Here is a 23,824-nt window from a genome sequence, read left to right on the forward strand (position 1 = left end):
GGATGAAGACACATAAGGGTGTGCTAGTCTCTCTCTTCTTCTACTTAAGCATATGTGCCGTTGGTAACCCATTTTTCGCACTAGCGCCCCCCCCAGACAACAACCACTTCGTGCAAGGTCCAGGTTGAACGTTTTATTTTGAAGTACAACTGTACACTCTCCACTGGAAACCTTATGTCAGCCTTAAATGATACAAATGTTAAGACGTTATCAAATGACGCAGGTGTTTTGAGTTATATTTTTCCACCTACATATATGAATCTTGATAAAATTTAACGGTCACTATCTCTGCCTACGTTTCTTTCTGTTGCAGAATAGTTGTGCGTTTCTGTCTTCTAGTGGTCATAGATTGTAACTACAACTCCCAACACGATAGCACTCGTATATAGTTGGATGTTGTTCCAGTTGCTGGCCGCTTTATTACTCTCTGAAATTACTATTGTTGGAGATGACGCTTTTATTTTCAGGATTTGGAACCGGAAGAGGACACTGTTATTTTAGGATTTCAAACCGGAAGTGCTATGTTTGTTGAAGCCGCTGACCCAGAGTTACCCACGTAGGTGGTCAGTCTTGGAGGAATACTATTACGACGTTTTTCTGTTTTCTTAAAAGTAATTCCTTTTGCGAGTAGTAATAATGACAAACCAGGAAGACAGAAATCCTCAGTTTTATATCTGTAACTGTTTCAAAACTGATAATATTTTCCTGGAGGACTACAAGCTGCATGTCCGCTTCGAATCCGAGCAGCAGTTCAGACTGGACTATCAGGCAGTGAGTGGAGATTAGTTACATTTTTTAAACACAAATAGTATTTGAAGTGGCATGTCCTGTTTGTATAACTGTTACACTACTGACAAGTGTGCGTTGCATGTTAATTCTTGCTACACAGCTGCTCAGCAGGCTTGGTTGCGTGACGGAGCAACAGTTTGAGGATGTGCTCAACAAGGTAAGAAAGTGTGTTTAAGTGACCGAACTATTTAAGGTTGACGCCGTTTCCTCATGAATGGAACCAATGCGAGGGCGATACATCGTTTCAGTTTTTCATCTGGTCCTGTCCAAGCGGTCCAGATATTGTAAACAAAAGCCATGTGGTTGAAATGTCGTTCGATTATCGGCGGGGAAAATAACAAACTCCTCCAAATTTCTACCTGATAGCATCATGGAGCACCGTCAGGTTCATAGTGGTGTTGGTCTGCAGCGCATATCAGCAGACTTTAGAGGGTCACGCACATGAACATCAAACAAACAATTTAATAATGCAGGAGGAAGAAACTCTGCATCAGGCGGTCTCATCACAGATAATTTATAATAAATAAAAAAGTAAGTGGGCCACAATTGCAAACATGCAAAAAAGTTGGCCCATGATGCAAATGGAAGTAAAGGCTTATTATAAAAGCTGCTTATTTTTATGAACCCATGTATCTCCTTGAATGAATGATTTAATGCATATACAGGTGCTGGTCATATAATTAGAATATCATCAAAAAGTGAAACTTGGATATTATTTTCATTCATTCCACACAGACTGATATATTTCAAATGTTTATTTCATTTAATTGTGATGATTAAAACTGACAACTAATGAAAATCCCAAATTCAGTATCTCTGAAAATTTAAACATTACTTAAGACCAGTACAAAATAAGGATCTTTAGAAATGTTGGCCAAATGAAAGTATGAGCATGTACAGCACTCAATACTTAGTTGGGGCTCCTTTTGCCTGAATTACTGCAGCAATGCGGCGTGGCATGGAGTCGATCAGTCTGTGGCCCTGCTCAGGTGGTATGAGAGCCCAGGTTGCTCTGATAGTGGCCTTCAGCTCTTCTGCATTGTTGGGTCTGGCGTATCGCATCTTCCTCTTCACAATACCCCATAGATTTTCTATAGGGTTAAGGTCAGGCGAGTTTGCTGGCCAATTAAGAACAGGGATACCATGGTCCTTAAACCAGGTACTGGTAGCTTTGGCACTGTGTGCAGGTGCCAAGTCCTGTTGGAAAATGAAATCTGCATCTCCATAAAGTTGGTCAGCAGCAGGAAGCATGAAGTGCTCTAAAACTTCCTAGTAGACGGCTGCGTTGACCTTGGACCTCAGAAAACACAGTGGACCAACACCAGCAGATGACATGGCACCCCAAACCATCAGTGACTGTGGAAACTTTACACTGGACTTCAAGCAACGTGGATTTTGTGCCTCTCCTCTCTTCCTCCAGACTCTGGGACCTTGATTTCCAAAGGAAATGCAAAATTTACTTTCATCAGAGAACATAACTTTGGACCACTCAGCAGCAGTCCAGTTCTTTTTGTCTTTAACCCAGGCGAGACGCTTCTGACTCTGTGTTTTGTTCAAGAGTGGCTTGACACAAGGAATGCGACAGCTGAAACCCATGTCTTGCATACGTCTGTGCGTGGTGGTTCTTGAAGCACTGACTCCAGCTGCAGTCCACTCTTTGTGAATCTCCCCCACATTTTTGAATGGGTTTTGTTTCACAATCCTCTCCAGGGTGCGGTTATCCCTATTGCTTGTACACTTTTTTCTACCACATCTTTTCCTTCCCTTCGCCTCTCTATTAATGTGCTTGGACACAGAGCTCTGTGAACAGCCAGCCTCTTTAGCAATGACCTTTTGTGTCTTGCCCTCCTTGTGCAAGGTGTCAGTGGTTGTCTTTTGGACAGCTGTCAAGTCAGCAGTCTTCCCCATGATTGTGTAGCCTACAGAACTAGACTGAGAGACCATTTAAAGGCCTTTGCAGGTGTTTTGAGTTAATTAGCTGATTAGAGTGTGGCACCAGGTGTCTTCAATATTGAACCTTTTCACAATATTCTAATTTTTTTATACTGATTTTGGGGTTTTCATTAGTTGTGTTAATGTTATAATCATCAAAATTAAAAGGAAAGAACACTTGAAATATATCAGTCTGTGTGGAATGAATGTATAATTTATACAAGTTTCACTTTTTGAATGGAATTACTGAAATAAACTTTTTGATGATATTCTAATTATATGACCAGCACCTGTATGTCCCTACATGCTACATACATAAAAAGTTCAATATATCAAAAGGTGCCGACCTTTCCTCAAGAATAAATATGACATATAATAATTAGCCTATTATTATTTTATATTGTACATATTTGGAGATACTATTAAAATACTATAGATTTATTTTTTATGGTATCATGTTCATATTTTGAATGTATTTTTTACTCTCTATATTCATACTGAAATAATAATAATCAAGATAAAGCTGGTGTTTGCCCTTCTGCTCCATGGGAGGATTCTGTCCTCCCTGAGCTCACCTAAGGACACCTGCATTACTGTTTGATAGGTGTACCATCCCAGTCAAACTCCCTACCATCTGTTCTTGACTGTTGCAGTACATTATCTTTGTTTTTATTTCCTCTTACTGTGTTCATTGTACGTACCAAACACCATGGCAAACTGTCAAAACCTACTTGGTGATAAAATGATACATATTAAACATTATCAACAATAATAATACATCAATATTTTTTACTGTATTTTAAATGACACATACAGTGGTAGTTTCCTGTGAGTCTTCAGCGGTCAGAAACCACCCCCCCACCCCTTCAAGGCGAATGTTTGGTTCGTACCAGAGTTCAAGTCTGGTGTTCAGACCAACCCAAACGAACAAAGGCTCGGTTCAACCGGACTAAATGAAGTTGGTGTGAACCCACCTTTTACATTTGGTTGGTGACATTTGATCCACTTCAATTTAATTTGAGCCCGAGTGATAAATCAATGTACCTGAAATTATTGGTTGGGCTCAAGTAACCTCTTGATATGAGTTAATTACACATAAATCGGTATCTGTGTTTATAACAGATGATAAATGACAATTAAAAAAGAAACTGAGTGATGGATCCTTCAGTCATGTTATGAGTGTTGTTGCATAGTTTGTCTTTGAGAGGGCACTTTGCAACTCGCCTGTTGGCAACACATGTTTGGAACCACAAATCCACCACAAAACACAGCAATCAGCTGACACACTCAGCAGTACTTGTGTTCAAATGACTATTTATAAAAAAATATATATATATTAAACTGCATAACGTCATAACTACATATATCAAATGTTAAAGATAAGCTAAGTTATGTGGCTAAAAAGAGGGAAAACAATATTTTTAAAAAATATATCTTCCGATATATTGGAATATCAAAATCTGGCGGGCTCTAGTTTTTACAAAAGAATTGTTAGATGCTGTCTTAGAGTTAGTAGGCCTACAGGTAAATAGATGGCCAGGAAACATTTTATCTTAAGATAATGAGATAAAGTTGTGATCATGAAAAGTTCACCTTATTCTTCTGCACTTAGCCCTGCGTCCCTACTAGACGCCAACTTTACCTATATGTCTACTGGGTTTAGATTTCGCAGGAAGTGGACAGGCGAAGGCGTCTAGATGTGACGTCTGCGGAGAGAGCTGCTGCTATCAAAGAGGCGTACAAGCCTCTCCATCCTCACGTCTACCATCTGCAGGTATTTACTGCATCAGCCATTGCAGATAGTGTCATTAAAAATGTGTCATTAACAAACTCACTGAGGCACACCTGCACGCCACCTCTCCTCAGGAGTCCTACCTGGCACCGAAGTTCAAGCAGATTGTTGCGTACTGTCGAAGCAGGGACAGCAGTGAAGAAGGTCTCTCGGGCTTGTTGGAGGAAGAGGCAGGTGAGCTGGAAAGTGCTTTTCCTGTTAGAGGCTTATGTCCAAATAAGAAGTATTAACTCACTTTCAATGCAAACAAGTGATCGCTGTTATTAGTACTAGTATTAGGTTTTTTGGATTTACTTTCTTAATGCTTTGTATCACCCAACAATGGTCTGACTGTCTGGTGACTGAAAGCTCTCGGCCACAGTCCCAGACCTGACTGAGAAGTTTTTAAATTATAGAAGTTATTAGATTGATTAGATTCAGAGTCTAAATTGTTTGAATAGTGTGATGTGGCTGATTAAAGTCAAAACATTGTCATCGTTGTCATTCAGACAAATACATTGTTTGGGAGCTAAAAACCAGTGTGAGGACAGTGTACCTTTTCCATTGCTTATAGGAGGTTGAAAGGGTGGCAGGCAAAGACAGATGCCAGGGATATGGAGTGGGAGACACCAGCACTAACCATCTTTCCTGTCATTTCCAGCATGGTCTCATTTGTTCATATTGATTGCGCCACATGATCACAGTTAGACAACAGTATATGGAGTTATGAAAATGGTACATGGAGGATCTTTTTATTTTATTCTCATCTTTCTGTTGAAGCTGTGAGGGTGTATCGCTTCCCTGTGTTTGAGAGAGGCTTCTGCGAGGAGCTGGTGGAGGAGCTGGAGCACTTTGAGCGCTCCTCAGCGCCTAAAGGAAGACCCAACACCATGAACCATTATGGGGTAATGCATGTGCTCCTACTGGCTGAAACCCCTGTAAAGCACCATTTGATCGCCGCTCCGTCATTTATATTTCATCATTTTGACATTTTGAACCGTGGTCCCACGAATCATGAAATATGTGGAAGTAGCGGGCGGGTGCATGCAGGGACTTTGATAGATTATCAAACAAAGTCAGGGAAAGTCAAGGGTCATTTCACACTAGTGTCTTTAAAAATGCATTGCTTAATGTGGTTGTGGGCCAAGATGGAGCCCTAAAACCTGAAATTCGGAAGATAGAAAATGTTGAGCCATGAAAGAGTTGTGACTTAAATATGTATAGTCACAAGAAGGTCAGGGAATTAAACATGAGGGATGCATTATCTCTAAGTCCTTATATTCATGATATTCTTCTCATTTTCTCTCTCTCCCAGATCCTCCTGAATGAACTGGGCTTTGACGAGGACTTCATTACGCCCCTCCGTGAGCACTACCTGCATCCGCTCACCTCCCTGCTCTACCCGGACTGTGGGGGGCGCTGTCTGGACAGCCACAAGGCCTTTGTTGTTAAATATGACATGAATGAAGACCTGGACCTGAGCTACCACTACGACAACTCAGAGGTCACCCTTAATGTTTCCCTGGGCAAGGACTTCACCGAGGGCAACCTTTATTTTGGTGATATGAGACAGGTGAACATCTGGTCATAATACTATAATGCTGTTACCACTATTATTACACCTACAACCACCACTTCTGCTACTTGTAGCATTGTGTAATTAAATTTAACAATGTCGGCAAACAGATAGACATTTTAAGCGGTTAGATACAGAGTGTATCATTGTGCCAATAATCATTATATACAGTGGGGAGAACAAGTATTTGATACACTGCTGATTTTGCAGGTCTTCCTACTTACAAAGCATGTAGAGGTCTGTAATTTTTATAATAGGTACACTTCAACCTGCAAAATCAGCAGTGTATCAAATACTTGTTCTCCCCACTGTAGGTGTATATGCAGTAAAACAATTATGATATAAACTCGTATTTAACAATAAAAGTACACAGGATTTTTAGGGTTAGACTTAAGTTATTTCTAGTTTTAAATCCCTGTCCAAAATGTACTTGTTGAGAGGTTCGACATGAGCAAGTCTTGAAATTGTCTCATCACGGGGGTAGATATTGTGTTGTTTTCTTTAGCTTGAAATAATCCCATACTTTGGACACTTTGTTCTTTGTCCCTCGCTTTTTTCTCTCTCTCCCTCCACTTTGCAAACAGCGGCATCATAATCACGTCGTGTTCACAGCATAAACGCGATGTGCGACAGTAATAAATGTCCGTACAAAACACTGTGATGTATAGTTAAATGGATTAATCGAAGCATCGATGCAAAGAATTTGTGTTGATGAATTTTATTAATCGATTTTATTGATTTAATTGATGAATCATTTCAGCCCTAGTTGTCACCAAATAATGTCCTCCTGTGGTGAAACATCTCTAAGATCAGAAAAACCTGCTGATAAAACTTTATTTAAAACTTGAAATCTTTTTCTGGCAGTTTAGAAATACTATAATTGAATCGCACATTAATCCCTCCCCCCGCAGGTGCCTTTAAGTGAGACTGAGTGCACAGAGGTTGAACACAGGGTGACTGAGGGCCTCCTCCACCGGGGCCAACACATGCACGGGGCCCTGCCCATTACCTCCGGCCAGCGCTGGAACCTCATCATCTGGATGAGAGGCTCACAGGAACGCAACAAACTGTGCCCCATGTGCAACAGGAGGCCGACACTGATGGAAGGGGAGGGCTTCGCTGACGGGTTCACCAAACACTCCGATGCACTGCTGAACGCCTCCTGTGTGCTGACGTGACGTGTCGCTCTGGTATCAGCCTTTAATAAAGACATTGTGTGTAGGATTTTAAAATTTGCAACTTCGGTGTCCCCAGGTAGTGGTATCAAAAAATAAGACACCGTGGCAGGAATGCTGCAGGAATAAATGATTTTAACATGACATGGTTTAGGTTTGTCCTACATGTTCTGTCAGGTGATGAATAGACAGATGTGCTGCAATGTGATTGTTGTAGAATTAATCAAGACAGCGCTGGGTGACTGTAGAGAGCCATTAAATTGAATTAATTGTAATGACACATTTGACTGTATTCCAAATTGGAATGATGAATATTTATTATTTGTACTATTAATAATAGTAATGGCATTATGATTGTGTTTCAGACATTCTGTGTTGTGTCCCATTTTGTGATGTGTGTATTTATGACTTTACTGTCTCAAATATTAGTCATTAATAATATGAAACAACTCCCACTGGTCAAACCCCCTGTATTTATATACAGTATGATTGTACTGTGTGTTGTGCCAAAGATGATTTAGAGATCAATTGTGTTTAAAAAAAACAAAAAACAAATTAGGGATACACCACTCTGAGTGGATCTCTTTCATTACTACTTCCAATACCTAAAGTCAGGGTTTCCCCTAAGACTGAGTACCAATCTGATACCAGCGCTCTTATTCCCTAAATTTAAGGGCATTGCTGTGGCAGTCACAATGAATATAGTGGGAATACTTACAGGCACCCTGTGGAGCTTTTGAACACTGATAGCGCTATAGAACCAAGTTTTTACGAGTGTGTCCCCATTTTGTTTGAATCGTACACGAGGCCGACAACGCTGGTTTCAGGCTATTCCACTGACCAACAGTTGGTGGCGGTTACATGCAAAGAAGTGTAGCAATGTGCCAACAAAGGCAGAGAAGAAGGCGGCTAGGAAATGTGGATGTAAACAATGCAGGGTTTTGAATATTCAAAAATTCTGCTTTGCTAATGTCTTATGAGGAAGGAAATGCATTTACATGTTTCTCAGACCTCAAGGACACGCAATGCGTTTTGTTGAGAAACATTAGCTTGTAGCTATCAGTGTATCTTTATTCAGAAGACATCCTGGAGCTATTTATCTGTCAATGACTGGTGATATCTTACTTTGTTCAACATTGCTGATACTTAAACGTTCCTGTGCAAGGATTACGTGCTTACCACAGATTTGTCAGCTATGCTGTAGATTTGAAGGGGGAAAAAATCACAATGTTCAGCACAAGACAAGCCACATCATTTGGAATAATGGAATTTTAATTACATAAGTGTATCTATCAATTCATAAATATCCACCATGTTTGCATTTCTTGTGTGTGTGTGTGTGTGTGTGTGTGTGTGTGTGTGTAGTGTTGGAAGTGAGGTGGAAAGATTTTGAGAGTAAAAACACAAATATAAACCTGTACGCTACATCTGGCATAATAAATCGTTTTCAGCAACATCAGAACATCAGGACTTTTTGGTTGTTTCTTTTTGTTCCAGGTTAATGTGCCAATATGAAGTGATGAACTGGAGGGACACAGGGAAAGGAGAGCTGGTTCTCTGGGATCAGAGGCACACTACTGCAAAGGCTAACAAACAGTAGATGGCGTGACTTTGTCAAGTAGACTTTACATCCTCATGGTAAATAGTTCTGTGGCTAAAATGGTGCTTGTTCTCTCTTCTATTATTGTACAGACGTTTTGACATTGTACTGACTTCAAGATTAGTTTGGATTTGGAGTCATTGCATTAATAGTACAATATCAATATATAGTTATGAATGTATAAAGATAAATATTTTCACATTGAATATATTATCCTATGCAGCACATACAGATAAACACTTCCTCTCTTATTATGGCTATTTACATCATACAAGTAAATACATTTAGTATTTAATATATTATTTAAAACAAAATCTGTCAAAAATGCACCAATTTAAAAGCAGCTTCTCCAACTGCATTGATTGGATCAGTCTGTTAAAGGTGTCAGTTTGGTGGTCTGTGCCACCTTGTACTGTCTGTGGGTCAGCACTGGCTGCTTGGAGTAGTTTGCCCACACCCGGTTGCACGTAGTTCTGTCAACAAGACGTCGAGTCCCAGCTTTATAACGTGGTCTCACTGCTCATGTCCCGAGGACGGTGGTGGTCGATGTCCGAGTCGTAGTCCGACTCCATCTCGATCTTGACCTGGGGCACGGGGCAGACCATGCCTCGGCCCATAGGCATGGCCGGAGACGACGGGCAGGAGATCTTCAGGTGGAGGGTGATGCTGAGGAAGGGCAAGCTCCAGTTACCATACACACCCACAGCCAAAAACATGGAGGGGCCGAGGGAGGAGGCGTGGGAGGGTGGAGGAGCTAAGCCATGTGGCACCACGACCCCAGCCAAACACTACAGCAGCTTATGTCATCGATGAACAGGAGGTGGACTGATGAGTGAAATGAGCTGCTGTAGGTTGTCTGTGGCCACACTGCCTTACGGTCAAGTCCTGATGGGACTGGTGACTGGGAAAGGTTTCATACCATGAACATGGGAATCAGTTTGCTGTGGCCCTTTCCAAACCTTCACCCCAAGACAGACATTTGTAACCAATAGAAAGCAAAGAACAAGCCACGTTTTCTAACCTTGTCCAAAAGTATTTTTCTACCTTATGCCAAATGAACTTGAATGAAAAATGAAAATCAGAACCAAGAATATAGAAAGAGGAGACTGATGTAGGGCTGATGCAATAATGAACAGAGAACTTTTATATTATCCAAAAAATGTAATGTAACTAGTGATTAAAAGAGAGAGAAGAAAATGCAACACACAGTATAACTTGACTTTACAAGAATGAATTTCACTAGTTCACAAATTAAACTACAGTTTTGTTTGGACTTTGACATCCAAAAAGATTTAGAATGTTACTTATAGAAATCAGTAATCAACCTTGCCCGTTGTGCACTTTTTAAGTCAGTACATGTTGTAACATTATTTTAATTTTTTAAATAATATTTTTATTGCTATATGTTGCCAAATAAATGTGTTTGGAAGGTTTGGTGATAGAAATGCATTAAAGGGAGGCATGAAGTTTTCAGTCAAAGTAATTTTCATTATCTAAATCCACAGTTGACAACATTGCGCAAAACAAATTCATCTTAGTCCCTAATCAGTTACTCTGTCAATTCCAAACCATGCCTCTTTTAAAGCAATGCAGACAGGAATGGCAACTTTGAAATCCTCAAAGTAAAAAAAAAACAACAAAAAACAGTCAAACAATGTATGTGTGGTTAAATGTTTGGCAAAATGAGCAAAGGTTACCAGAAATAGCCTCATCAGCTGCCCTTTCAATGCAAACATTTCCATCAAAACTGCTACGGCTCTAGGTGAGGATAGTTCAGAGAGCAAAAAGCTAAGGTCAGGCTACATTTCACATGCAGGTGTGAGCATCACAGACGGATTTACTAAAGAGATTCAGCACATGGAGGAAAAAGAAACAACCAAAACAATGATGCTTGTTGCATGTGGATACTTATCCAGTGACATCCAGTTATGCAGGCCAACAATAAATCCCCTATATCTCCTAGATATACAACATACATACCGCACATTATTTTTATTCATCTATTTAAATTCCACATGTGTTCTAAATCTAAAATTACCAATGGCTTTGAGGCACAGAGCAGACTACACAGCATGCATTTCAGGTCATCACCCTTCACCTCACAGTCACAGCCTTTCAGAATATTTCAAAGCTAACAACACACATCAGTGAAGAATTTCAATAAGCTGGGCTGTGTGTACAAAGGGCAGCGCGGTGCATATACTGTGATACATTTTGCACATGACACAGGAAGAGTAGCAGCAGGATTATACAGTAATAACATTACAATGGTCTGCATTGCCTTAAAGTGCATGGAGAAGAGACTGAGCCCAGAAACTGGGCTATGAGGACAATGTTACGTGTAAATAATCTGTCTGCAATTGTGGACGAACATGTCCGCCCACAAAAGTGACCATGTGTACGCTGTATAATAGTTTGTTTGTTTTTCATGGGGGAAACAATTAGAAGCACCATTATATAATGCAATGCAACACCATGACAAAATAACTATTTAAGGTGTTTGATAAGCCGTTTAATTAAGATAATTAAGAGTTTTGTCCATATTTTTAAAGAGCCAGTTCACCTGAAAAAAAACATAATTCCAATTTACCTGTCGTAGTATGTAGCCATGCAGAAAGTTTGAGTTTTAGTTGCCAAGGATTTTAATATAAGTCTAAAAAATGTCTGCTGTTACCTCATTCAAGTGGAGTTTGCGGTGCTCACATCATAGAAAAAACTAAAATCAGCAGCATTGTGTTCACCCAGAAACAATGTTATTCTGGAGAATCCACAGACCTTACTGTGGCCAGTTTTCATTGGAACCTATCAAAGAAATAGTCCCAGTGAAGATTGCTGTATGTGTTCTGTAATTTACAGAATATAGTATAACAGGTAGGGACAATGTTTCTGGAAAGACATGCTGCAAATCTTCTTTTCCTTTTTTTTTTTGCTGAGAGCACCACAAACATAATCCCATCATCTCCACTATGTTGGGGTGGATGCAGCAAACTCAGAGGCAGATGTCTCCAAACCTGAAGCCTGCAAGCTACTTTAGCCATCAATGCTCTGCTTACTCGCCTGAAAGCAATGCTGACACTTGATTGTTGTGGCATTTCATAAGCCCCACCACAACCCAAGCATCGCCCTGCAGACTCTACAGTCGCTGGTCTACATCCCCCACTCCCTGCTTGGTCATTCTCTCGTGGGGAGTGATGGAGTCAGAGCACAGATGATAAATATCTATACCTATTCTACATTCTCCTAATATTCTATCCCACAGTAGTTGGTTCACTGAGATACAACTAAAAGTATAACAAATTTCGAAGTATTACTAGAAGTATGAGAGAAAATATATTATATAGTAATTTTTGTGAACTGGCTGTTTAATTTCGGCACATTTACTGTGTATGACAATTTTTTTCCCACAATAGGATCTGTCTGTGTCTGTGTAATAGAGAAAGTGTGAGTGTGTGTGTGCATGTTAATGGGCACTGTGTGTGGCATTGGGCTCACAATAAGCACCCCACTGAGACTGTGCAACATCAGGATAGACGAGGTCTTTGTAGGGGATGTGCAGTTTGAGGACACAGTACCTGCGATCCAAGTCTGACTCTGAGCTGGGTGAGTGGTTGGAGTAGGCGTGGCACTTGTCCTGCAAGCCAACACAGACATTAACAATACAGACACAGAGCATCAGGCACTCATGTCATGATCCATCATTCCTGCAGAGGGCATTAGAAGCTCGAGTTTCTCACCTCGTCCTCGCTGTCGTCTGATTTGGGTTTCTTTTTCTCTTTCTCCTTTTCCTTCCCCTTCTTCTTATCTTCGTCCTTCTTCTTCTTCTCTTTCTCAGGCAGGAGGTCGTCCAGCCAGGCCAGGTCATGCTGGGAGAAGACCATGTCCAGCATCTTTCGGACAACCATCAGACCCAGGATCTGAAGGGTTAGACACAGAGATTACACAGGCCTTGTGTAAACTCCCATTAATATTCATCTCATTTCAGAGTTGTGGTCTGAATGTGATTTAGCTGGATGGCATTTGTAAATGACATTAACATGAATCACTGGTGTATATATAGTGAAATCAGATCACTTCCTCTCTTAACATTTACACTCTTTAAAATTGATCTTAAACCTCTGTCATGTTTCTTTACATTTACTAACAATCATTTTTAATATGGATATTTCATTTGAAAATGCTGGTTCGATCTCTTCTATAATTTCTATATGCAGACATTGTTTTAGCTGCAGCACATCTCTGACCCCCTCTGGAGCATCTTCAAAGCATCCTGGATTAAAACTTGATTTCATGTGTTTTGCTACCAAATGATATAAACATATCTGATCATACAGGATGCATGTAAAACCCTTGTACTAAAAGAGTTCAAACAGCAACAAAATACAGAGATTCATCAAAAGCTGTGTTGCAAATGTATTTTGTCACATACCATAACAGGGAAGACGATTGCCAGGAAGGTGGATTTGAGGATCCAGAGCACACCCAGACATATGATCTGGACCAGTGTGAACAGGTGTACCTTCCTCAGAGGAACATGGCGAAGGTAGGAGTAGTCGGGCTGGTGCTTGGACGGCATCATGTACAACTTAATCCTGTCCCAGAACTGTGGAGGATGATGAGACAAGGGAGCAAATAGAAGAGCATTTCTAAAGGTCTGAAGGGCACAGGCCAATTACATGCTGACCTCTATGACTGATTAATTCCAAAATCATTTGGGGGGATCTGTATGTATCACAGCTCAGCTTGCCTGTGCAGTGAGTTGGAGTAAAGTTACTGAGGAGCACCTGCTCTGGCACAAACTCACCCAGCCCTAAGCTATAGGTTTTTCAAAAATCATCTAAATCTGTTATTCTAGATACTGGTTATTATAATGAGACACCTGGCTATCAGAAACATACACTGACAAATATAGTCCAGCCACCCACAGGTGTATATATTCAGCCCAGGATTTGGTATCCCAGGTATGTGTTGTTTTTACATTCCACCTTATTTTGCAGACAATATTTGGGAGCTTATAACAAATCCCCCCAAGTTTTTTTTTTTTTTTCCATTGGTCTCTGAGGTCTGTAAGGACACAACAGTTCGCATCTGCCTGCCTACTTGTTTGTTTGCTTGGCTGCTTTAAATAAGCCTGGAATCAGAAATGCAATAAGTAATGTCTAGCCATAATAAATATGATAAACAGCTGGCACACAGCATACCTGTATTCCACTGAGGGAAGCTACGCCCATGTAGAGGAAGACACCGTACAACACAGGCATGGGGATGAACTGCAAGCAGCAGGAAGGGCCAGAAAACATGATTGTTACAGTCAGAGTTTAGACAGTAAGTAACATAGCAACGTGTTTGTAGATTGCCAACACTACAGGCTGTAATGTCTCTGTGAAGCCCCAAAGTCTTGAATATAAATAATCCAATGAATGAATTGTGTGACATGTAGGCTACATGAAGCAATACATTTGGAAACAATTTAAGAGGGAAATAAACTCAACTCTCATAATAAAATAATTCACCACTCTCATTTTCATAATAACTTTATATTTATAAATATTATTGGAGTTCATTTTTCATTTCATCATTTCATTTTGTTATTTCAAAAGTCAGTTTTTATGTCATGATGGCATTTTTCCCAATAGCACTCTCATTTCATGTCACATTTTATTTCATAATGTCACATTTTCCTCTAAAACTAGCAAGCTCAACAAACGCTACTAGCAACAAAGTTTGCGAAGCTATGCAAAGCTATGCCCAACTGCTTGCATGTTTTTCCTCTCCAAGACGGATACACACATTGAACGAGGAGAGGACATGCCTTAAAAGTGGGCTGGAGCTACATTATATGCTGTGTTACTGTCTCTGAGACATTTTTAAGATATGGGTCTGCTGTCAGGACACCACATTCGCGCAGCAGTAATGCATGCATAATTGCACAGAGACCTACTGTCTCAGGCTCAGGGGCAAATATGTACCTGCACCTCCACCCAGGATCTGTGGGCCTGGCCCCTGAAAGGATGAAACTGATGGACATAGGATTGCCCTTCAATGTTATTGACACAATACAAAGTGTCAGCATCAGCACAGGGGCTGTATGTGCTTAGGGAAAATAGATTTCCGGTTATCTCTGCATGCCGTGTGGGATGTAAGGGATAATGCCCTGGCTCTCATCCTCTGGTTGTATGTTTTATGAGGGGCATACTGCGTAAGAGACCAATGCGCAAAACTAGGGTCCCTCTGTGGGAACTGGCTCTGGTTTTAGAAGCTCTAGATCATGCGCTTTTTCAAACCAGTCTATATCGATATGCTCTCGTATAAGAAGATCTAATTATTGGCCCTATGTTCAGTGAAACACATGGGGATATACAGTACATACACATACATGTTGGTGTTAGTGATGCTGCCCCCTAATCCTGCATACATGCCTAAAGAGCCTGCCTTGTCATAAAGTATCATCTTTTGAACTGATCTTTTTCACCACCTGCACAATCTATGCCCAGTGCAGGTGTTGCGTTCAGAACTGATCGAACGCAAGAGGTACAAACAATGGACCAGCTTTTTGTCTGGTTAACCAACCCTGTTAAAGGGAAGGTACTTTCCAAAGAACACCTTTCTCATTAGGGTGTAGAGGCGATTTTGGGTGCTTATCCCGGTAAAGGCACACATATGGGGTCCTCTACAAGGAGCATGGCCCTTGGGTTCTTTTTAAAGGTGTAATGGTGGAGGACGTCTGTTCTGCTGCGAGCTGGGCTTCTCAATACACATTCATGAAATTTTATTGCCTGGACGTGACAGACCAGGATGTCACTCAGGCTTCTCTCAGCAAGAGAGTAATGTAGCCGACATCACTCTTACTGAAGGTATATCCCCATACAGATGTGTTGAGTACTGAGTGTACTGATAGAAAGGGAACTCAGGGTTATGCATTTGACTAATGTTCCCTGAGGGAGGAAACCGAGGTACAACACAGGTCAGCCCCTCACCCCTTTCAAAAGCAGTTTAGATTGAGGACAGACTGTGCAGGGTCTTTTGTAGCCACACCTTCTCCTGCCTGTGACGGTCTCATTTTTGTCTTTCTCTGTGAGCATCTTTCGATTCAAAAATCTCACATGACAACCTAGATTGTTAGCTGGATAGGTAGGTAGCACATGCAGCATTGTTGAGCTTAATAAATAAGAGGTTAGTTACTTTGTTTGTGTAAAGTATTTATTTACACCCTCTAGTTGGTTGATTCAGAGTTACTTGGAATTGTTGTTGCTATAGCAATTATTGAGCTTATTTGTTTAAGAGAAGTGGGGAGCAGTCAGAAAATGACTGTTGGGAAATGTGACATGAAATAAAAGGTGGCATTGGGGAAAATAAAAACAGACTTAGAGAATAAAGAAATCATATTTTATTGTAATGAGTTTCATTTGAATAATTCCTTAAATAATTTTGCAATTTGTTTGCTCATATATATATTTTACCTATTCAGATTATAGTTTTTTTTTAACAATGTCTCATTTATTTATTTAATATTGAACATTTTGAGGTTCCATAATGATGCAGTGAAAATAATAATGTAGAGGATCAACTTGACCACTGGTAGAAGCTCATAAGAAAAACGACCACAAATATGAACAAAAGTCAGGTATGGACTACTGTCAGGAGAGCATGTGTTCAGATTTTAATCCTGTCAGTCTAAAGCAGTAAGTGACCTGAATTTAGAGGGCTTTGATCTCTATTACAACGATAGCAAAAAGCACACAACAAGGCCATGTATTGTTCATGCTGGACAAAAAAAAAACTAAAAACAGATCAACACATGTGATTCATTCACAGTGTCCTTCATACCTTAAGTACTGGAGCAAGGAAGATGGAGACTCCAGTGAGAGCAAACACCAAAATGCCTGTCAGTCTTTGTTCTCTGTATATTGGACATTGATGAAATATACACAGGAGACTGTCAAGTCAATTTCACACGGCTTCTCTGTGTTTCAACTACAAATGACCTAGCAAAATGTTTCTCTCACACTGTGGCATTGCCAGTGGCAGCCTGAAGGGATTTGGTTACAGTTTTGATTTTTATCTCTATGTTGTGTGATTTTATTTTACTGTGGACCAACCTGACCCCGAGGAACTGAGGTTGCTCTCCGGGAGCGCTCGACTCACTCTCCATTTTCAGAGAGTCAATGTGGGCGATGGAGATGACAGTGGCAGCAACGTACCAGGGCAGGCCCATGAAGGAGCAGGCGGCCATCAGGACGCCCACCCAGAACAGATCCAGGTGGTATCCACAGCCTTTCTGCCAGGGAAACCAGACACACATCATTTAAAAAAAACACCTCTTGAGAATGGGATGATAATATGATAAAAATACAATTTTAAAAAACGCTCAAATGCTTGTGTTATGCCTAATTCTGAATTAAAGCTAGGGCAGGCAACATTGGAGAACTAGCAAGTGGCAGCTACACTTTGAAAGTATCCTGCTGAAAAAATCCCTTCAGACCTCCCACCAAAGCCACTCCCCCAAAAGAAATTTCCATGCGCAACAGAGTGTGTGCAGGTGGGTAGGTCAGCCAGCCAATCATTTCATTCAGACTGAATATAGCAGTAGCACACCTACCTTAAGTTTGTTCTCCTTGCGGTTAACAATGACGGCGCTGATCTGCTGGTCCATGAAGATGAGGATGGTGACCAAGAGGGCGGGGACAAAGCTGGCCAGATAAATCCACCAAGGGTTCTTACCAAATGGCATCACCAGCCAGCCACGATCCGGCCGAGTTGGCTAGAGGGAGATGAGTAGCAACTTTATTTCCACAACAGAGCAGTTCATCTCCAAAGTGGTACATGAGGTTAGATAAGATGGCGCCGCAGGCGGCTGCCTCTGGATTACGCTCTGTAGTGCTTTTTTGTGTTTTCTGCAGTCCCTCTGGTAACGTTTACTAGAGAAGAGATCTTAAATATTGGACTTTGAAGGAGTTTTCGCACTGCGCTTCCTTCTGTCCACCTTGCGAATGTCCGCTCTTTGGCCAACAAAATGGATGAACTGCTGCGCCTCAACAGAACTAACTCGGACTTCTGCAGATCTGCCACAGTCTGTTTTACCGAATTCTGGCTCACCACACACATCCAGAGCAGCGCACTTCACCCAGGGATTTAATCTCTTCCGTGCGGATCGCGTAACAGAGCTCATGGGAAAAACAAGGGGAGGCGGACTCTGTTTCTACATAAACGAAGGCTGGTGCACAGATGTCACAGTGTTGAAGAAATAATGCAGGCCTCACTTAGACATTATTCATGAACTGTAAACTTTTTAATTCACCGCAGGGGTTGTTCTCGTTTGTCCTGGTGGAGAAAAAACATCCAGACTCCCTGCTCGTTGTTCTCGGGGACACAGCAAACCTTAGTCATGACCTCTCAAAGTACAGACAGCACATTAAGTGTCCCACCAGGGACACTAACACACTGGACCACTGCTACACAACATTAAAAGACGCTTATTGCTCTGTCCCTGTGCAGCCTTAGGACTCTCTGATCACTGTCTGGTTCATCTTATTCCAACTTACCAGCAGCAACTGAACTCTGCCAAACCTGTTGTAAAGAGTGTGAAAAGATGGACCAATGAAGCTGGAGTTACAGGCCTGCTTTGACTGCACTGACTGGAGTGTTTTTGAGACTGCAGCCACTGACCTGGATGAACTTACTGACACTGTGACATCCATCAGTTTCTGTGAGGACATGTGTGTGCAGACTAAAACCTTCCGCACATACAACAATCAAAAACCCTGGTTCACAGTGAAACTCAAGCACCAAAAAGAGGAGCCCTTCAGAAGTGGATACGGAGTCCTGTATAACCAGGCCAGGAACACACTGACTAAAGAGATTAAAGCAGCAAAGAGGAGCTAAAAACTCTCCATCTCTGGACTAAATGACTACAGGCTGGTCGCCCTGACATCTGTAGTCATGAAGTCCTTTGAAAGACTGGTGTTGGCCCACCTGAAGGACATTACAGTCCCCTTGCTGGACCCCCTGCAGTTTGTCTACAGGGCTAACAGGTCAGTGAATGATGCAGTCAACTTGGGACTGCTTTACATCCTGCAACACCTCGATTCTCCAGGTATGCAAGGATCCTGTGGACTTCAGCTCGGCGTTTAGCACCAAACTCACCCAGCTCACTGTGCCAGCCTCCACCTGTCAGTGGATCACAAACTTCCTGACTGACAGGAGTCAGCAGGTGAGACTGGGGAACATCGCATCCAGCACCTGGACTATTAGCATTGGCGCGCCCCAGGGGTGTGTGCTCACCCCACTGCTCTTCTCCCTCTATACCAACGACTGCACCTCAGGAGACCCATCCTTCAAAGTTTGCTAATTACACAACGGTCATTGGCCTCATCCGGGACGGGGACGAGTCGGCCTACAGACGGGAGGTTGATCAGCTGGCTCTCTGGTGCAGCCAGAACAACCTGGAGCTTAACACGATCAAAACTGTGGAGATGATCATGGACTTCAGGAGGAGCCCCCCCACTCTGCCTCCCATCACCATTCTAAATAACATCCTTCAGGTTTCTGGGATGCACTATATTCCAGGACTTAAAGTGGGAGCCCAACACGGACACAATCATCAAGAAGGCCCAACAGAGGATGTACTTCCTACGCCAGCTCAGGAAGCTCAACCTGCCTAAGGAGCTGCTGATCCACTTCTACACAGCCATCATCCAGTCTATCCTCTGCACATCCATCACTGTCTGGTTTGGATCTGCCACCAAAAAGGACAGGAGCAGACTACAACGGACAGTCAGGACTGCAGAAAAGATCATCGGTGCCAACCTGCCCTCCTTTCAGGACTTATACATTTCCAGAGTAAACGGGCAGGAAACATCACTGCAGATCCATCTCACACCAGACACAACCTGTTCCAGCTTCTCCCCTCTGGTAGGCGCTACAGAGCACTGTATGCTAGAGTCTTGACTGAAAACTAAAGGGGACAGAGCGTTTGCTGTCAGGGCCCCGAGACTCTGGAACAGCCTGCCTGAGGAAATCAGGTCAGCTGAGTCAGTGAACTCTTTTAAGTCCCTTCTTAAAACATACTTTTATAGGAGAGCCTTTCCCAATCTTATTTGACTTTATTTTATCCCTTTTATTTTATTGTATTTTACTAATTTTATATTTTTCTTAAACGTGTATTTTAGTCTTTTCAATGTTTTCATGCTTTTATCTTGTATTGTTTTGTATTATTGTCTCTTGGGTATTATTGTCTTTACACTTGTTAAGGAACTTTGTAACTTGTTTTGGAAAAGTGCTCTACAAATAAAGATTATTATTATTATTATTATTATTACGCTAATACCAACAGACTCAGGAACAGTTTCTTCCACAAGCCATCACTCTGAGGAACAGCTGATTTCTGACTCACAGTGTCAGGAACAACTCCTGTGCAATAACCTAGTAACTCTGCTTCAAATCATTTATTCATCATTCTCTCGTTCTCTATTTCAGAGCTGTTCATACTGTATATTATATATATACACTGTATAGCAAATGCATGTATGTGTATGTGCACCTGTATATCTCTTCCACCTCCGACTTGTACATAATAATAATAATATATAATAATAATGATAATTTACTCCTGCGTCCTTTGCACTCTGCTCATTGCACTATTGTCTTTTTTTTAAATTGGTTTTGTTTATAGTGTGTATATGTGTGTTCTCTATACTGTAGCCTGTGTCCGATTTTATTATTGAATTATTGTATAGTAAGCACATCGTGAGCAATGTATAATCCTACAAATTCCTTGTATGTGTACACATACCTGGCAATAAAGCTGATTCTGATTCTGAACATTTTAGACAGAATAAGATAATTACAAGACATTTTCAGTCAGTATCTATCTAAAATTATCTATATTGTATCTATATAAACTAATTGTTCAACATTTTTCGGAAATACTTATTTGAGAAGATCAACACTCTCACATCTGTCCATTAAGTAGATGCTACAGTCAGGAAGCAGATAACAGTTACAGCTGCACTCTCTTCCAAGTATTAAAAAAAAAAAATCTGCCTACCAGCACAACATTCAGTTGCCACTTTATTAGGTACACCTGTAAAAATCTAATGCACTCTAACACAACGACACAGATTCTACCTTTACAAAGATGATAATGTTCAGTTTTTATTGACACTGTCAGATAGGTTTTCATTTCATATGACCACCACTACTTCAATAAGTACTGTGCTGCAAAAACTTTGTAAGAGCAGCTAATTTGTGATATAGTTCACTTATTTTGAAAGAGTTTGAAAATGACTTGCTGTACCTTAAATTCTGTGGGGACGATCAGCTTAGGGGTTTTGAGCCCCATCAACATATCAAGCCCAACGAACGTCATGATGGACATGAAGATAGAGAAGTCACTGATGAGTTTCCTCAACTGGAGCCACAGATGGTGAGAAACAAAAATGAGAAAAATAGGATAGTAAAAATGTATTTGCAGAACTAAAAGCAGTGACAAAATGTGGAAAACACTGAGCTGTGTACTTCTACTCAATTAACATTTGTAAATTGATGTGACTTTGTACAGTTATAACATACTGAAAAAACAATAAAGTCAAAGAAAAACAGAAAACGCTGCGATGTTATGTTTGGCGTGGAAATCAAGCTTCACTTGACTCAAAATATCATCCTTGTGTCTGGAAAAAGAAGGGATCCGTTTCTTTTGTCTGTTTGACTATCTACTTTCTTTTAGAGAGCACACACATGACAGATGTGAGCAGTGCCGTGTTGTTACCATGGAGGTTGTACCAACACAGCTATTCTATCAACAACAGGTCACTGCTTCAAAAAATTACAATAATTATCATTATATATTTATTTTACCAGGCAAGTTAATTAAGAACAGATTCTTATTTACAATAACTGCCTGATAGGAGAGAAAGGCTTCCTGTAGGAAATGGGAACAAGGATTAAATAAAAAACATAACATAAACAACAGACAGAAGACACAGGACAACATCACAGAACCAAAAACAAACCAGGTACAGAGACACCAAGAAACCAAATGAAAAGAATAAAAGTAAATTAAGTGGGCCGCCTGCCTGAGTCACACATTTTAGTGATTATCTGCTGGCCATTATGGGACGGATTTACTAACAAACGGAATAAAGAGTACTAAATTGCGTATGCATTCTAAAATATTGCACGTGTAATTGTAGAACCTGTTAGGGGTGATTAACTAAGAATTATTGCGTAAGTGACAACAGGTGCAAACACAATGGAGGTGGCACTATAAATGAGGGTTTCGCGTGTTTTAATGGTTTCCGCCATGGAGAGTCGGAAGGGAAAGCAGCCACTGTGTAAAAACCTTGGTTTGTTTCATTCAGTATGTCCCGAGTATGTGGAAATCGTATGTACCTGCCCATCCTGCCTGAGATTGCACTACTGCACTTTTGAAAGACATCATTCTCTGTGTACACCGTTAGTATGTGTTCACTATTTGCATTTAAATTCATCTGAAAGGTGCCTTGTGGAGTTTTTGACCACTAATGGTGCTATGGAACAATGTTTTTACAAACGAGTCCCTGTTTTGTTTGTTCCGTGCGCACAAGGACGCACATGCTCACAGGCAACTACGTGTTCCTGCTATTCCACTGATCAATAGTTGGTTGCAGTAATGGCAAAGACGCACAGCAATGCACCAACAAAGGCAGTGAACAAGAAGCAGCAAGCTAGAGAACCTGGATTAAAAAAAATTCAAAATGCTGTTGCAAATGTTTTATAAGGAAGTAAATGCAGTCAACATGTTTGGTAACGTGAAGGATACGCACAGTTAGCATCATGCAGGACCCACCTCTACCACCACTGTCTAAAAGCTGTTGCTACAGTCAACTAAAACTAAAATAAAAAACTAAAATACACTTCATCCTACATTAATATCATGTTTATGTCATCATCATGACTTGCTAATTTACTGATAAATTTCATAATGTTGCTCCTTTTCTTTTAATTTTTGCTTTCACTGGCATAGTTTGGCATGGCAGCTCATGCACTTCAGTGGTGGTTAGAACAATTCTCTCACTCTGACAGCTGCCTCGGGGTCTTTATGCTGGTCGCCTGACAAGGGGACATCCTGCGGTATAACACCTGACAGTCCAACATCACCAGCTGCATAATACTCTCTTGTTTATTTCTGTGGCTGTCACAACACCTTGGCCTCCAATCTATGAACTGCTTTGCTTTAGCGTCTGACTTCATGTCAAACCATTTGCTCTTTATTTCTGTCACAGTACAGCTCTAACAGCACATCACTGGCAGCTGTAGTCATATTTTCTCATTGTTTTGGATCCCAAATGTCACGAGTGATTGCCAAATGTGTTATCTTTTCATCTGCGGATTTTTAACAGCAGGACCTCTGTGGTCTCTTTTTACTATTTGGTAACATTTTTGTGAATAAAACTTTTTTTAAGATTTCATCCTGACTTGTTCCACTGCAGTTGCAGCTGAAATGAAGTTATTTTTAAAACAACAGCATTAGGCCACGTTCTACAGCGAGCCCTGCAGTCTCTGTGATTTCAGGGTTAGGCCATAAGAAATGGGCCAGTTTCATAGCCCATCTGTAGGCTATAATTGATTAAGTTAAGCTATTTTTCCAAAAGGTATGGAGCCAGGGTGAGGGTTAAAAGACTAAAGACTAAAAACAATTCCTAGATGAAAGTGGTAAATTTACAAGAACAAAGCTCAACAATTCCCTGAAATTAAAGTCCCAAAAATCCAAATCACTATGGTGTTTTCTTCTGAATACGCCCAATCCACAGCAAAGTCTCTAAAGTGCATGATAATATGATTGTGGGCTAAACTCACGAATATTTCCTCACTGCAAAATCCGATAGCAAAGTCTAATATAACTTTCCACTGCATGCATAATACATGAGGGATGTTGCAGCCTTGTAAAGTGAACATAAACGTATGACTATAATCAGAGATTATTCTGACAGTATACTACATCTTAA

General features: G+C 40.9%; 2 protein-coding genes across 2 annotated transcripts in view; one reads left to right on the plus strand and one right to left on the minus strand.

Moving 5' to 3' along the window:
- The first annotated feature begins 522 nt into the window (after positions 1 to 522).
- On the plus strand, positions 523 to 7,778 carry ogfod2 (2-oxoglutarate and iron-dependent oxygenase domain containing 2). The gene is made up of 7 exons (XM_038703062.1): positions 523 to 771; positions 890 to 946; positions 4,385 to 4,495; positions 4,588 to 4,687; positions 5,273 to 5,397; positions 5,808 to 6,065; positions 6,980 to 7,778. Exons 1-7 carry the CDS (start codon positions 637 to 639, stop codon positions 7,244 to 7,246), a joined length of 1,053 nt encoding a protein of 350 aa, XP_038558990.1. The 5' UTR covers positions 523 to 636; the 3' UTR covers positions 7,247 to 7,778.
- Positions 7,779 to 8,623: 845 nt separating this feature from the next.
- slc4a5a (solute carrier family 4 member 5a) overlaps positions 8,624 to 23,824 on the minus strand; it is a 35,267-nt gene continuing 20,066 nt past the window's right edge. The window contains exons 15-23 of the mRNA XM_038703063.1: positions 21,136 to 21,249; positions 17,440 to 17,601; positions 16,940 to 17,118; positions 16,668 to 16,740; positions 14,042 to 14,110; positions 13,270 to 13,443; positions 12,578 to 12,757; positions 12,416 to 12,474; positions 8,624 to 9,509 (exon numbers count right to left, since the gene is read on the minus strand). Of these exons, the coding sequence (XP_038558991.1) occupies positions 9,344 to 9,509; positions 12,416 to 12,474; positions 12,578 to 12,757; positions 13,270 to 13,443; positions 14,042 to 14,110; positions 16,668 to 16,740; positions 16,940 to 17,118; positions 17,440 to 17,601; positions 21,136 to 21,249 (1,176 nt within the window). The 3' untranslated portion in view covers positions 8,624 to 9,343. The remainder of the gene's footprint in view (positions 9,510 to 12,415; positions 12,475 to 12,577; positions 12,758 to 13,269; positions 13,444 to 14,041; positions 14,111 to 16,667; positions 16,741 to 16,939; positions 17,119 to 17,439; positions 17,602 to 21,135; positions 21,250 to 23,824) is intronic.

The sequence above is a fragment of the Micropterus salmoides genome, unplaced genomic scaffold (assembly GCF_014851395.1).
Source record: "Micropterus salmoides isolate LMB-PRFRI ecotype aquatic unplaced genomic scaffold, ASM1485139v1 Ms_hic_scaffold_7, whole genome shotgun sequence".
Lineage (NCBI taxonomy): Eukaryota > Metazoa > Chordata > Actinopteri > Centrarchiformes > Centrarchidae > Micropterus > Micropterus salmoides.